This window comes from Phyllobates terribilis, unplaced genomic scaffold, assembly GCF_046119375.1.
Source record: "Phyllobates terribilis strain yellow unplaced genomic scaffold, ASM4611937v1 Scaffold_1__5_contigs__length_1240528914, whole genome shotgun sequence".
NCBI lineage: Eukaryota > Metazoa > Chordata > Amphibia > Anura > Dendrobatidae > Phyllobates > Phyllobates terribilis.
The window spans coordinates 1,072,994,586-1,073,011,189 of record NW_027362761.1 but is presented as its reverse complement, the minus strand read 5'-3'; the positions used below and the strand labels follow the sequence as shown (position 1 = coordinate 1,073,011,189).

The window sequence follows — 16,604 nt, the reverse complement described above, 5'->3', positions numbered from 1 at the left end:
TAGCAGGAAAACATCCAGCATTCCTCGAAGGAGGTAGAATATGCGCCAAAACGCTGACCACCTCAGGCCTAGCTGCTACTACATACATGCGCTTGCATTCCAAGGAATAGAAAGCTAAGGAGGTGGATGGCCTCATGATCATGAATAATTTACTCGTTGTGTAGGAGGCCGACCACTGCTGCTGTCTACCTTCTGAACTTTGTGTTGAAGCCTGATTGACCCAGGACCCGCAATCCTCTATGTCTGGAGGACGTGTTGCATCCCAGTGTCCAACTGTGTCCCGGCTTCCACAATATTAACCCAGTGTGAAGGCGTCAGTGAGATGGACCATTCCTGGCCACATTCACTTGTCCACGTGTTTGTGGTTAGGCTGTCCTTCCCACTAAATGCACTGGGGAGGGCACAGGTAATGTTTTGGTATGCGCGCTTGTGTATAAGGTGCACCGGGACAAATAGGGGCGGCTGGGGACCATTTATGGACACCCGGCCACCCCCACGCGGCTGGGAACTGTGTGTGGGCACCCGGCCGCGGGGCGGCTGGGGACTGAGCATGGACACCCTTCCGCCCCCTGTCGGCTGGGGACCAAGCGTGGACACCCGGCCGCCAGGCGGCTGGGGACTGAGTATGAATACCAGGCTACCGACGCAGCCATGACGTGGTGGCCAGATTCCACCTCCACATGCCTAAAAGGCCCAATTTCAAGTGCAAGCAAGCTAGCAGTATGGTATTGCAGCCTGGGGGTGGGTGGGTGGCAGGCTGCATACTTGCGCTTGTATTGCAAGTTATGGGGGAGGTACAATTGAACACTGCCCTGGGACAAGGACTTGCACGGGGATAGTTGCAAGTCTGCATCTTCTGATGCGGCAAGGATCACTTCTGATGGGCACACTTTTAGGCAGTGACCTGGGTGTCAGAGATGCTTCCAGGGGTCTTCCCCATGCTGTTCCCATGTCTTTTTAGCACTGTATGCATGTGTCACACAGCACATGGCCAGATAAGGTTGTAAAATGTTAAAATGACATTTCCCGGTGAATGCATTTGTCACAGTTGAAAGCAATACAAACGTGCAAAAACGCATAAAAAATGCTACTTGTGAACATAGCCCAAGGTATGGAGGAGTATTTTTGTTTTTGGTTATTTATTTTACCTTATACACAAGTCTTTACCCTGGAAAGGATGTTCCTTAACCCCTTTCCGACCTTGTCAGTAATAGTACGCACCAGGTGGGGACGGCCGGTTCAGCGGGGGCTCCGGCGGTGAGCCCGCACTGAAGCGAGCACATGTCAGCTGATTATTGGAATCGCAATCCACCTGCGGCTGTTAACATGTTAAATCTCTGACAGTGGCATTTAACTCGCGCTTCCGGGAGTCCTAAGCCCCGCCCATCAGTGACCCCGTCACGTGATCGCGGGTCACCAATGGGTGAGCATGACAACTCAGGGTCTGCAGCAGACGCCTGTGGTTGTCATGTCTCAATTGCTATGAGCGCCACCTAGTGGTCAGCGCTCATAGCAAGTGAGCATTTCTCCTGCATACAAGCGATCTGCTCATCTCTTGTATGCAGTAGAAGCAATCAGACAACTGCTGCTTCTAGTCTCCTCTGGAGACTATAGAAGCAAGCAGAAAGTGTAAAAAAAAAGTTTTTAAAAAAATAAAAAATATATAAAAGTTTAAGTCACCCCCCTTTCGCCCCATTCAAAATAAAACATATATATATATATATATAAAAAAAAAAACACATACACATATTTGGTATCGCCGCATTCAGAATCGCCCGATCTATCAATATAAAAGAAGAATTAATACAATCAGTAAACGGCGTAACGAGAAAAAAATTTTAAACGCCAGAATTAAGTTTTTTTGGTCGCTACAACTTTGCAATAAAATGCAATAACGGGCGATCAAAACATCGGATCTACCCCAAAATGGTATCAATAAAAACGTCAGCCCGGCACGCAAAAAATAAGCCCTCACCTGGCCCCAGATCCCGAAAAATGGAGAAGCTAAGGGTCTCGGAAAATGGCGTCATTTTTTTTTGTTTTTTTAGCAAGCTTTGGATTTTTTTTTCACCACTTAAATAAAAAAGAACCTATACATGTTTGGTGTCTATGAACTCGTAACGACCTGAAAAATAAAGATGGCAGGTCAGTTTTAGCAATCTGTGAACGTGGTAAAAAAAGGACCCAAAAAACAACTGTGGAATTGCATTTTTTTTGCAGTTTCACTGCACTTGGAATTTTTTTCCCATTTTCCAGCACACAATATGGTAAAACCAGTGATGGTGTTTAAAAGTACAACTCGTCCCGCAAAAAATAAGCCCTCACATGGCCATATTGAACGAAAATTAAAAAAGTTCTGGCTCTGGGAAGAAGGGGAGCAAAAAAGGAAAACACAAAAACAGAAAGACCCATGGTCGTTAAGGGGTTAACATATTTCACAGGAAAGCACTTTCACTTTCATTTTTGAACGTTTTATTGTGAGCCTGTAAAAGTGGCTTAATACCTCTGACCACGTTGTTGACAGCAGTGACCTGGGGGTCAGAAATGCTTCCAGGGGCTATCCCCATGCTGTCCCCATGTCATTTGAGCACTGTCACTATCGTTTTGGGCACTTGTTAGGCTTTTAAAAGACTGCCGGGGGAGCCGCCGCAAAAATGTTCGGGTCTCCCATAGACTAACATTGGGCTCGTTGCTCGGGTCGAGCACCCGAGTATCACAGTGAGCTCGGCCCGAGCTTCGAGCACCCGAGCATTTTAGTGCTCGCTCAACACTAGTGATAACTTGTTTTAATCAGAAAACCCCTTTATCTGCACATCCAGCTTCTGAATAGATAGTTTTGGTCTCAGGTCTCTTACTCTTAGTGCCCCTTCACTATCACAAATGTGGCTGACCGCTTGACATGATAAGTGGCATAGCCAGTGAGGGACTGACACCTTCTTAGGATGCTTGGTGTGAATTGGTGATGCCATCACAGAAATGTATTGACACAATTTAGCATAAGTGATAATTACTATCAGAAGATGTGAAAATAATTGACTAAGTAATGAAGTTTATCATCAGTGTTGGGTGGAACAGGGTCGTTTCAGCTGCCAGGTACCAACTGTGCTCATTTTGCCTCTATATGTGTATGTAGTTTAACATACAGTATAACCTCAAAAAATAAAATATACACTTTATTACATATAGAGGCTTGAAGATGAGGCAATCTATGGGATTTTTGTCTATGTTATTCATCTAAGATAAGTCTTTTTATCTATTCTATTTGTTGATGAGGAGGTTGCATTGGACTGTGATGCAACATAGCAAGAGGGCCACCCAGGGCTAGCGATGGAAAGCCGCCGAGGAGCAGGGGCGCCACATCGCCATCTTTACCTAGGGTGCCAACCTCCGCCGCTAGGCAGGGAATATCTTCTAGCCTTTATATCATAGGGCCTGGATAGCCTGGCTAGGGATTTATAGACTTATCTGTTTTGTTTTTATATTTGGCACGTCATCACTTTTGTTTGCACTTAGTCACTTTATCTGAGGACACTTAAAATACTTATTGATTGGGATCTACTCTGGTTACTGTTTACCTTTTAGAATTAAAAAAGTGGGACTGCTATCTGTATTTAGGAATGGGACATGGTATGCTATCCATAAATTTAGATCTCACTATCTATTGTGTATAGTAACCAGGGGACCCGACGGTGTTCTCTGTGTGTTCACAGTTTGGATATTGGTTGGTTAGTCCGTTTTTAAATATATCTAATAAAGTGTATATTTTATTTTTTGAGGTTATATGTTAAACTCGATTCTATTCCTCAAAACTATTCATAGAATCCTTTGTTTTCTATATGTGTATGCAACCAAAGAGAAAAACGGGGGCTGTGCCAGGAACAACGTACAAAAATGTTTTTAACCCCTTAGTGACCGGAGCATTTTCCGTTTTTGCGTTTTCGTTTTTTGCTCCCCTTGTTCCCAGAGCTATAACTTTTTTATTTTCCGGTCAATATGGCCATGTGAGGGTTTATTTTTTGCAGGACGAGTTGTAATTTTGAACAACATCACTAGTTTTACCATATCATGTACTGGAAAACGGGAAAAAAATTCCAAGTGCAGTGAAGTTGCAAAAAAACTGCAAAACCACAGTTGATTTTTTTTTTTACCATGTTCACTGAATACTAAAACTGACCTGCCATTATTATTCTCCAGGTCATTACGAGTTCGTAGACATCAAACATGTGTAGGTTCTTTTTTATTTAATTGGTGAAAAAAAAATTCCAAAGTTTGCTAAAAAAAAAGTCACTATTTTCTGAGACCCGTAGCGGCTCCATTTTCCTGGATCTAGCTGTATAAATCAGCTGACATGTGCCCGGTTCAGTGCAGGCTCAGCGTTGAGCCAGGGGTTCCGACGTGGTGCATACTAATACGCATCACGTCGTAAAGGGGTTAATTAAAACATAAATTTCATTGAGTCAGTCAAAAAATATACTGTATATATAAGCAGCAATATAGTAAAAGCAAAAAACAGACACAACACAGACACAGGCGACAAAGAAAGTTGGTGAGTGAGCTAATCACATAGAAGATTGAGTGTGTACATGGGCATACCAAAAGCAAATCACTACGAGGTAGATTTCATAGTAACATAAGAGAACACATAATTACTATAAAAAGGAGAAGTGTTGCAAATGGTATACATACAAATGATCAATAATACCTAAATGTGGTTAGGTCACTAATCAAGAGACCCGACAAGTGTTTCACCACAGCTTCATCAGTGGTGAAACACTTGTCGAGTACCTTGATGGGTGAGCAGACCATATTTAGGTATTATTGATCATTTGTATGTATACCATTTGCAACTCTTCACCTTTTTCCTGTAATTATTCTCTACTATGAATTAGTGTTTTTTTTTCCACTTTTTCATTTTTACGAATCAATTTGTGAAGCACCTGGGGTTTCCAAGTGCTCACTATGCATCTAGATAGGTGCCTTGGGGGGGTCTAGTTTCCAAAATGGGGTCACTTGTGGGGGAGCTCCAATGTTTAGACACACAGGGGCTCTCCAAACGCAACATGGTGTCCGCTAACAATTTGAGCCGATTTTCCATTCAATTTGTTAGCGGACACCATGTTGCATTTGGAGAGTCCCTGTGTGCCTAAACATTGGAGCTCCCCCACAAGTGACCCCATTTTGGAAACTAGACCCCCAAAGGCACCTATCTAGATGCATAGTGAGCACTTGGAACTCCCAGGTGCTTCACAAATTGATTCGTAAAAATGAAAAAGTGGAAAAAAAAATACTTTTTCATTTTTACGAATCAATTTGTGAAGCACCTGGGGGTTCCAAGTGCTCACTATGCATCTAGATAGATGCCTTGGGTGGTCTAGTTTCCAAAATGAGGTCACTTGTGGGGGAGCTCCAATGTTTAGGCACATCAGGGGCTCTCCAAACGCAACATGGCGTCCGCTAATTATTCAAGCAAATTTTACAATCAAAAAGTCAAATGGCGCTCCTTCCCTTCTGAGCCCTGCCGTGCGCCCAAACAGTGTTTTTTCCCCACATATGGGGTATCTGGGTGCCCAGGGGAAATTGCACAACAAATTTTGGGGTCCATTTTTTCTTGTTACCCCTGTGAAAATAAGAAAAATTGTGTCTAAAGTAACATTTTTGTGAAAAAAGTTAAATGTTCATTTTTTTCTTCCACATTCAAAAAATTCCTGTGAAGCACCTGAAGGGTTAATAAAGTTCTTGAATGTGCTTTTGAGCACCTTGAGGGGTGCAGTTTTTAGAATCGTGTCACTTTTGGGTATTTTCTGTCATGAAGACCTCTCAAAGTGACTTCAAATGTGATGTGGTTCCCTAAAAAAATGGTTTTGTAAATTTTGTTGGAAAAATGAGAAATCGCTGGTCAACTTTTAACCCTTATAGCTCCCTAACAAAAAAAAATTTTGGTTCCAAAATTGTGCTGATGTAAAGTAGACATGTGGGAAATGTTATTTATTAACTCTTTTGTGTGACATATCTCTCTGATTTAAGGGCATAAAAATTCAAATTTTGAAAATTGCAAAATTTTCTAAATTTTCGCCAAATTTCCATTTTTTTCACAAATAAACGCAAATGATATCGAAGAAATTTTACCAAAATCATGAAGTACAATATGTCACGAAAAAACAGTCTCAGAATCAGGGGGATCCGTTGAAGCGTTCCAGAGTAATTACCTCATAAAGTGACAGTGGTCAGAATTGTAAAAATTGGCCTGGTCATTAACGTGCAAACCACCCTTGGGGGTTAAGGGGTTAAACAGGTCATCATTTCCATGAAAAAAAGTGTTTATCTGTTTTGATTACCATGTAGCAAAAATTATATGTTGCTGAAATGTGTTACTCTGAACGCTAATGCAAGTCTGTGAGGTATTTTTCTCAGAATGTATAATTCCTCGTTATTCTGAATTTAACTTCATGGAATTTCAATTTCCCTAAATAGGAACAATTATAAAAGAAAATCTAGTATAAATTAACTGTTATGTAGCACTGAAACATCCTAATGATGTTCCTAGCATAAATACCATGGTGAAATCTTGTAGTTCTATGTTGTTTTCCCCAACAATTACTGAATCAGTTATAAGATGCACATAACTACTACCAAGAATAAGAATTCAGCATTACTACCAAGAGTAAAAATGTCAAATAAATTATTCCAGCTCATCCATTCTGTCCACAGTTTGGCGTGGGTTTTAATAATCTAGACTATATTTGCCTTTTTCTTGTAAATTTAACAGAGCAGAACTTGAAATATAAAAATTTTTATTACAGACCTGAACAAAAACAAAAGTTAACGGGGTTGTCCCCTTTCAAAAAAATCCCTTTCGATGGGCTCAGTTAACAAAAAACAAACACCCCCAAAAATTGAGCTTTACTCATCCTCCCCGCATCCAGCTCTGAGTTTCTGCCACTAGTCCCAGTCTTTGATATTAGCTGCACCACTAACCAGGGGCAGACACACCATTGGTGCAACCTGTGCAGGGACCCAAGGGGTAAGGGGCCCACTTCTACCTCCAAAGCAGATGGAATTGTGAATTATGATGAGTTATTGGACTGTTAATGGCCCATATACTGTTATATATATTTTCCTGTCTGTGTCCACTGACGCTGACATCAGTTTGACAGACAGTCATTGAGTTCTAATCAGGGAGTTCCTTCTAGAAAGGCAGAGCTGCTGAGTTCACTGACTGGCTATCAACGTGACGTCAGGGCTAATGTCAATAATAATAATTTTTGGGAAAGGAGATTTTCTGAAAGGGGACAACCCCTTAAGTCTTTATATCCATCCTGAATTAAAGGGGTTGTGCGGTACTTTAGATTACCCCCCCCCATGTATCCCCCCCAGGTCCCTAAGACTTTTTGTAAATACCTTCTGCTGTTGATAATGCCTGTGAGCGGCGCTATCGGTGGCTGCTCACAGGTATCACGTGACCCCCCAGCTGCAGCCGGCTCTGACATCCGCTGATGTCACGACAAGTGCTGGCAGCTGCCGGAGGTCACGATCTTCCTGGTTCCAGGTGGATGCCAGGCTGTGGGCGGGGTTACCCTCCGCGTCACACCCGGCATCCACCGCGCGCTCTGCCTCTCCCCATCCATTGGGAAAGCGCACGGTGGATGCCGGGTGTGATACGGTGAGGTAACCCCACCCACAACCCAGCAGCCACCGCGGGGACCCCAGCGCTGAGTCACGGCTCACTTGTCATGATGTCAGCGCGGGGTCACGTGATGCCTGTGAGCGGCCACCGATAGCGCCTCTCACAGGCATTATCAACAGCAGAAGGTATTTACAAAATGTCTTAGGGACCTGGGGGGGGGGGGGTGACATGGGGGGGTAATCTAAAGTACCACACAACCCCTTTAATATAGGTAAATTACCCATTATCCATGCACTGAATGACATGCACTATAAGCTATGCTTCACCATGTGAATTCTAAGTTGCAAAGATTATCAATGTGAATCCTTGAGTTTAACTTTTAAGTAGAGACTGGACACTGGATGCATAGTAAGGAATGGGATGGAAAACAAGGAACCTAATATCATAATGGATTTTTGGGGCTATATCCACTTTGAATGTATTTGGTCATATTTCAATCTAACTAATGCCATAAAGAATGACCAATGATGTATATGACGGTTATATATTTACAGGTGACATCTGACATTGCAAAGCAAGTGGCTACAGACGTGTTCAAGAGAGCAATGTTGAGTTCTGATTTTGAATCTCACTTTAATTCAGAAGAAGTAAGAGTAATTTCTTAATTAGACACCTTTGGTTTTCACAAATAAGTGACTTTTCTTACCAGTGTGTTAAAGGGAATCTGTCAGCAGTTTTTTCTATGTAATCTGAAGACATCAGGAGATAGAGGCTGAAACACAGAATTCAGGGATGTGTCACTTGTCAAAGTGCGTGCTGTAGTTTACTAACTGTGGAGGATTTATCACTAAGAGATTAACATTGCAGGACTAGTCAGGCAACTAAGCGGCTCACTGTCTATGGGTGGGGTTAGCTTTCTCAGCTCTGCTTCACTCTAAATCTGAAAGCTCTGATTGTGTCAGAACTGCTGCACCCAGTAATCTAAGTGACACATTGTTGGATTCATCTTCTCTTTCCCTACATCATGCTGCTCTCATATGAGGTACCAAAAACCTGCTGACAGATTCTCTTTAAAAATATCCTGTCATTTGTCATAGATATGTAATTTTTTATTTGGAATAAATGTTCTCTTGAACCCGAGGTTGTTTTTCTTTTCTTTTTTGAGATATGGCCCTCTCTCTCCTATAGATGAGTCTAGTGTTTTTATCCACGTTTGTGTTATTCTCATCTCTTCTATGTAGCTGTCTTCTTGATGACCACACCCAGTTGGTTTAAGACTAGAGTAACATGAGCGTATATTATCTCATTCTAAAGAATCAGGCTGATTATGCTAATCACATTCTAATTAGACTCTGATCAGAGTGTGATGACAATGTGATCCGATTTTCTCAGATGATGAGAAGATGAAAAAAAAGTCTTCATCTTTTCCATTCTGTAAGTCTGTGAAAAGCAGACTGCACTCAGATGTCATCCGAGTGCAGTTCGATTTTTTCCATGAACTGATTGACTTGCATGGCCGAGTGTGATCCGATAATCAGATCCAAGTTGGATATGCTGCAATTTTTTCCTCTGACCTGCTCTGTCCAGCTAAAAAAATCAGGCATATGCATGGCTGTATAGAATAACATTGGTCCAAGAGCGATCTGATGTTTTGTTGGATCGCAATCAGACCGAAAATACTGAACAAGCCCTTAGGTCTCGTTCACATGTTCAGTAATTGGTCAGTATTTTATCTAAGTATTTGTAAGACAAAGCCAGGAGTGGAACAATCAGAGGAAAAGTATAATATAAACTCGTCACCACTTCTGTATTTATCACCCACTCCTGGTTTTGGCTTCAAATACTGATGAAAAATACTGACCAAATACTGAACATGTGAATGAGGCCTAAAAGACATATATTCAGTATGAGAAGGACATATCTCAGGAACTGAGAGGCGCAGGAGTAAAAAATGACACCAGATTCAAGAGAACAGCAGCATTTACACTAGATAAAATTATTTATGGCGAATGACAGGTCCTGTTTGAAGTGTAATAATTTGAAAGGTTTTTTTTTATTTCCCTTTGCTGCGCATTTGGATACAGTTTTTTACTTGGTAATATTTAAAAAGTTTTCTGGGACACTATGTCTTTATGGGCAATACAGTGGTCCTCACTCCTTCCGTACCAGTTTGCCGTTGCGTTTTTGTTCAAGATTATTGTAATTCTTTTTGCTATGTATATCCCCTTTTTCACATGTAAAGCGCCATAGAATAAATGGCGATATAATAATAAATAATAATAATAATACAGTGCTTACCATAAAGGCCTTACAGTCAGGATAGTATACAGATAGTGGATTGCTTGTAGCAGTGCAATACTCATGGCCTAAAGTTTATACCAGACCTTAAAAAAGTGGTATGGTAATGGAGTTCCTAATAAAAGTATGACTGTAGGGGGGAGATCTTAATTGCTCTAGATGATTGATAGGTTGTAGTTCAAAAATATTGTTGGGATTTAACTAAGCAAAGTTTCTCTGAGTATCAGTAGTAATAGTATCTGTCAACCTTCCACCCATGAATACTGATTAGTGAGTGGTAGTATTTAATGTATAACTGTATGCAGTGGCGTAAATACAGTCCGTTGGGCCCCGGTGCAAAATTTGAAAGTGGGCCTCCACCTGCATATTGGTTAGATGTATAGGCCCTTGTAGCATTCTAGATTTTATAAAGACATGCGTGTTCATGCCCCATGTAATAATGTCCCCTGTCCTGGCTCCATCCTATAAAAACCTTTCCCATCCTGGACCCCTTCCAGGAATACTGTCCCCCATCCTGGGTTCCTTTCAGTAATAATGTCCCTATCATTGCCCCTTCCAGTAATAATGCCCTCTATCCTGGGCCCCATTCTATAACAATGTCCTATCCTGGGCCCCTTCCTGGTATATTGTCCCCCATCCTGGCCCCCTTGCAGGTGTAATGTTCCCTATCATGTAATAATGTCCCCTGTCCCTGGACCCTTTATTTAATAATGTCCCCCATCCTAGGCCCCTTCCTATAATAATGTCCTCCATCCTGAGCAACTTCCAGTACTAATATACCATCCAGGCCCATTCCAGGAATAATGTCCCCCATCTTGGGCCCTTTCAGTAATAATGTTCCCCATCTTGGCCCCCATCCTATAACAATGCTTAGATAACACCTTCTTGACATAGGATGTGCTAGTACGTCCTATGTTGAGTGTGGCATTAAGGTACTGGCTCATGAGCTTAGCTAGCTCCAATGACTGCAGTTTAACCATTTAAATTTCCCAGTTAGCCTCTGACAGTGGCATTGAATAGGTCTATTAAGTGGCGCAAGCTCTACTACAAAGAGTGATCAAAGCATCATATAGACCCCAAAATTGTACCAATAAAAACCAAAGTTGGGCGCACAAAACAAGCTCTCACAGAGCTCTAGCGATGGAAAAATGTAAAGGTTTCGGGTCTCAGAAATGGCGACACTACCAATTGTTTTTTTGTACAAAGCTCAATTTTTTTTATCCATGAACTTTAAAAAAAATATATACAAGTTTGGTATTGCCATAATTGTAGTGATCTGGGGAATCATATATCCATGTCATTTTTACCACTCAATAAATGCCGTAAAAACACAAAAATTGGCAGACTTGCAGTCTTCTGACCCTTTCACCCCACTTGGAATTTGTTTTCCTGTGTTAAGTACATTGTATGGTAAAATGATTGGTATCATTAAACGCTACAACTTAAAAACAAAAATATAATGTACCGTATGTTATAGGAAAAATAATTTGTGAGAAATTTAAGTCCACAACAAAATTTGCATAAAGGTAAAGATGGACATATATAACTTAGCATTATTAAAATTCTGTGGTTTATGAACTATTAATAGATGATGAGAGGAAGGACCGTTCTTCTAAATGCATTATATTAAGTCATGCTATGAAGGAAAGTCCCATCTGTGTCCCAGTGACAAGAGGAGCTAGCTGATAGCGCCAACTTACATGCTCTATAATTAAATCTGTGAATTAAAAAGACAGCGAATGTTACCAGGTCATTGCTGTCCTGTGGTTTCTGTCTCCATATAAATTACTCACTTATTTTCTAAATGGAACAAAAAGTCTCCGTTCTTAAAATGGAAATCAATCGAGGTCTCACCCCGTTGTTTTACATCTAAAAACCAATAATTAAAATGTACAATTACAACATCCCTATTGTGAATTCATCTGCTCCACTACGGTAATTATTGCCCTATAAATACATTTTATCACGTATAGAATAAATCGTTTTTTTTTGTTTTTTTTTACTTTTCTTATTTCATTTAGAACTAAAGTGTTTCTGTCACCTTAAAAATGTTCACTTGATAAATTGTTCTGAGTATTACTTTTGGACCTGTTTTTTTTCCTGTTGATATACCTCATTTGTGCTAATGTCTTATTGATTGTGGATGGGAACCAGTGATACATTTTTACTTATTTATATATTTCTTTTTTTTTCTTTTAGGTTCAAGAATACTTCAAGAGCACAAATCCTTTAAATTTCTAAACACATATTTACATGAGGCTTGTTTCTCTCAGTTATCAAGGCCAAATAGTGTCACATGAACAAGAAATAACTGAATTAAATACTCCTTAAGGCCTCATATTCACACTTCATCCATTTTTCTTGCACGTGGAGAAATTAAAAAATAAAATTTCCCCGCCTTCTCCATTCTGACAGTCCACAAAAATCAGATGACATCCTAGTGCGGTCCGATTTTTTCACGAACTCATTTACTTGCATTACCGATTTTGATCTGATCCGATGGATCAAAATCAGAAATGTCTGTTATTTTCCTTGGATCTCTTGCTCTGCAAAAAATAATGGACATGTAAATGACCCTATAGACCAGTGTTTCCCAAACCCCATCCTCACGACCCCCCACATGTCATGTTTTCAGGATTTCCTTAGTATTACACAGGTGACTGAAGTATCATCAAGGCATCAGGAATTCTCTCACCTGTGCAATACTAAGGAGATCCTGAAAACATGACCTGTGGGGTCTGTGAGGAATGCAGTTTGGGAAACACTGCTATAGACTATCCTGGGTACGAGTGCGATCTGTTAAAAACACAGATAGCACTTGTACATGAAAATTGGACGTCTGAATAAGGCTTCAGTGTTTTTCACATAAGCAAAAAAATTGGTACCGTTGTCGTCAGTGTTTGGTCAGTGTGTCATCAGTGTTTGGTCAGCGTTTCCGAAGTCTTGGGTCAGGCTTATATACTGATTATTTTTGTATAAAGACCAGAAATTTTGTAATCCTAGATAGGATAAGGTGCCCAAAAAGGCACTCAAAGATATACAGTAAAGAAACCCCATACCAAATATGTGCCAGGACTGACATAAAGGTTTTTAAAATGTATGCAGTACAAAAAGTTAAAATTAACATAGATAAAAGGAATCCAAAGGTGAGCAACTGCAGGAACCCCAAAGTTAAGAGGCCCCAATAGTGGACATTAAATATATTATATAGATAATGTATATATCACATAGATAATTCAAAAGTCAATCATAAATACATCAATGATTGTGATATTACACAGATAGATAATGAAGATTGGAGGCACAGATAATGAAACACACAAAAATCAATAACTACTCAGTTCCCAATACTAAGAAGAAAAAATACATAAAAGAAGACCCTCCTACTATATACAAAAAATGTATTTATTAACCATTTAAAAAGGGGGGCTTATATGCAGAGATAGGTGAGTATAGTGGGATGTTATGGATATTGACCCTGATGAAAGTCTAACGGTTTCCCTACCTTGCCGCGGAGGTTGGCTCCCTTGGGGGGAATGAAGTGGCGCCCCCGCTCAACGTCGGCTCTCTCTCAATCACCCTATTACACCCTGGGAATAGCACCACCATAAATGTCAAACAGCAAGCACACATATATCAACATACATAAGAGAAATGAGCTTTCTTAGAGAAGTAATGGTGACTGGTCAACTGGTACTGGCGGACTGCGACGGCCATCAGCTTTCGGAAACCATCTGTATCTACCAGGCGGAAAGGCAGCATTTCCATGGCCAACAGATTGGAGATGGTGGAGTTCAACCTCTTAGCTTTGTCATGTGTAGCATGAAACAATCTTTTACGTGACCACATCTGCGGGACCGAGGGCTTGCTGCAGTGCTGAGAGAGGGCGAAGTTCGGTGAAAAAGACAAACTGCTGGACCGTGAGTGAGGTGCAGGCACAGATGTTATGGTGGACTGAGAAACATGTGGTGTGCTCGGTGAAACAAATACAGCAGGCATATCCGCTTCAATTACAGCTGACGGGCTCTCACTTAGCCTGACTGGAGCGGGTAGAGAACCGGAGGTTCTGCGGTGGGAGACCTGCGTGCCAATACTTGGTATGGTAACAGAGGAGGAGGAAGAAGCAGTGGATGCGGCCGATGGGGCAGCTGATGGTTGCTGAGGTCCGCTGGTCTGCATTTCAGCGCGGTGAGATTCCCAGCGTAGCGCATGTGGTTTGCGCATGTGAACGTTCATGCATGTAGTAGTCAAATTATTGCAGTTTTTCCCTGTAGTGAGTTTTTTATCGCAAAGTTTGCAGATAATGTGAGTTTTGCGGTGACAAAAAAGGCCCAGACTAGGCAACTCTTGCCGCCCCTGCAAACTGCAGATCCGCGACTTCTGCTGGCCACAGCCACAGTTGTGGCTAATAATGCAGTGCTCCTCTTGCTAGCATCACTCCGTGTCTGTGCCGTAGGGCAAAAGGTAACCTCCTCATCTTCCTCCTCCACCTCCTCAGATGAGCTACTCAGGCTTCATGACTCTGGGTTCACGCCAAGTAGGATCTTCAACCTCGTCATCATCCAATATGTTATCCCATTCCTCGCTCTGAGTGACCCCTCTCCTCTTGTTGCCCTGACAGCACAGTACAGTCCGCATGAGTATCAGGTATCTGAGTCTCATCAGGATCACCTCCCTCCCAGATGGTTAACGTCTGGTGACGAGGGTCAGGAACCTGCTCGGACCCTACTCCGTCCTGCCCCGAATCCAACTTAAAAAAATTTTGGCCATCGGTGCAGATGCTTTCCTCCTCTTCTTAACTATGTGAATATTTGGAGTACACTTCTGATGCCCATGGTATAGAATGGGTGAACAGTTCTACAGACTCGCCCATCTGTGGTCCGCTACAGTCAGTTGGGCAGTTAGACAGTTGTGTCGTGGAGGGAAACAATGGTAATTGGAGGGCCACCTCTGTGGACTGTACTGTGTGCGATGTTGAGGTGGAGGAAGAAGAGGAGAGGCCACTTGAAGCAGTGCTTGCCATCCACTGACCCCCCTACTCATCTACCATGTCCCCCCGTTCATCATACACAAACACTATGCTAGCAAGACTGTTAAAAACGCTGTAATTGCCCCGCAATCATGGTCCCGCATTTATTCGTCAAATGTTGCAGATTTTTCCCGAATGTAAGAAATTTTGCTCGCATTTCCGATCAGGAATCCGAACGTGCCATATTCGTGTCGAATTTAAGTTGTAATACGGGATTTCGAACAAATTCGCTCATCACTATTCACAAGTAGATGCTGCAAAGTTCTATTCAGATTTTTGATCGGAAAATTTGCACAATTAAGCAGTAGCTCCAGAGTAGATGAGATTTTAACAAATCTTATCCACATGATACTGTAAAATATCTGCTCATAAATTGAAGCTCTGCAGATTTTAAGCCCCATGAATGTAAATTTTTGCTGTGAATTTCATTCATTCAAGTGGATAACGGCAGATCACAAATTGCTAATGACTTTTGTCATCATAGGCACCGATTCATCCAGACTGGCGTTTTTTCATGCCAATCTTTTTGAGGGGGTAGAGTTGTGTGCTGGGCACTTGTATCATTAAGAGGCAATACCTGGGTGATGTATGAAGTGTGGTGCACCTCGCCACAAATCTTATTCCAGTTGTGGACTGCAGTAAGATTTGTGGTGTAAGGTATGCCACCACTTGTCATGAGTTTGACAAGCAAGATTTGATATAAACCGTCCCGTCCCAGTTCCACCTACTTTGTTGCAGTTGGGCGAAAATGACATGAAAATGCCAACAATAGCAAGATTTTTGTACATCTTTGCGTTGCCCAAAATTTTTTCAACTTTTCAAAGCTTTTTACTGCCAGTTTTCTGGCTTAAAAGCTTTGATGAATCGGGGCCATTGACTTCAATGGAAGTTGCACACAAATCAACAATTTTTTGGATGTCTCTTTTTTTAATATTTTTTTTTAACCTTGAACTAAGTTTTTCAAAATGCTATTGACTCGTCCCCTGGGCCGCGTGGGGGACCCGGAACCGGGCCCTTTTGGGGAATGCTGGGGGTTGTAGTCACCGTGGCGGCAACCCGTTCCCGTGGCTCAGGGTGGTCAAACCAGTGGCAGTCTTTTATAGGTTTTAGGTTAATTGTCCGACTACGCCACCCGTGGATTGCGGTCAGGGTGTACCGCCGCTGCGAGGCAGACCGCTGAGGCTGGTGTTGTATGCGCAGCAGAGAATGGGATGACTCCCCACGGGAGGAGTATAGCCTCAGGGCAGTGTAGAGTGATGATGGTGGTTGTGGTGCGGGGCGTCCCAGTACTAGTAGTGCTGACGCGGTGAGAAAGCACAGAGACAAGGTGTTGCAGTTCACGTTCTTTACTCACAGTTCTCATCCATGTCACTTGTGCACAGGTAGGACCGCCTGAGCCGTGCTGCATCCACCAGGCAGGGGGCTCGATCAACCCCCAGGCAATTCCGGAGTGTGGCACAGGACTCCCTTCTATCCTTTCGTCAGCCGTGCCCCACCAGTGACACTACTTCTGTCCAGCTGCCTCGGGTCTTCTCCTGGGAGGGCTGGGTGCCCACTTCCCTGACCCTATGTGGTGTGCCTTCCTAGTAGGTGTAGTGAGGGGTCGCACCAGTAAATGATCACGACCACCGGTTCTTGGCTAAGGATTAGTCA

General features: G+C 42.1%; 1 protein-coding gene across 3 annotated transcripts in view; it reads left to right on the top strand.

Moving 5' to 3' along the window:
- Positions 1–12,600, top strand: part of LOC141159937 (uncharacterized) — a 405,956-nt gene extending 393,356 nt beyond the window's left edge. For all 3 annotated transcript variants that reach the window (XM_073645501.1, XM_073645499.1, XM_073645500.1), the window contains 2 exons: positions 8,179–8,271; positions 12,122–12,600. In XM_073645501.1, coding sequence (XP_073501602.1) covers positions 8,179–8,271; positions 12,122–12,163 — 135 coding nt within the window. In that variant the 3' untranslated portion in view covers positions 12,164–12,600. The remainder of the gene's footprint in view (positions 1–8,178; positions 8,272–12,121) is intronic.
- Positions 12,601–16,604: the final 4,004 nt, after the last annotated feature.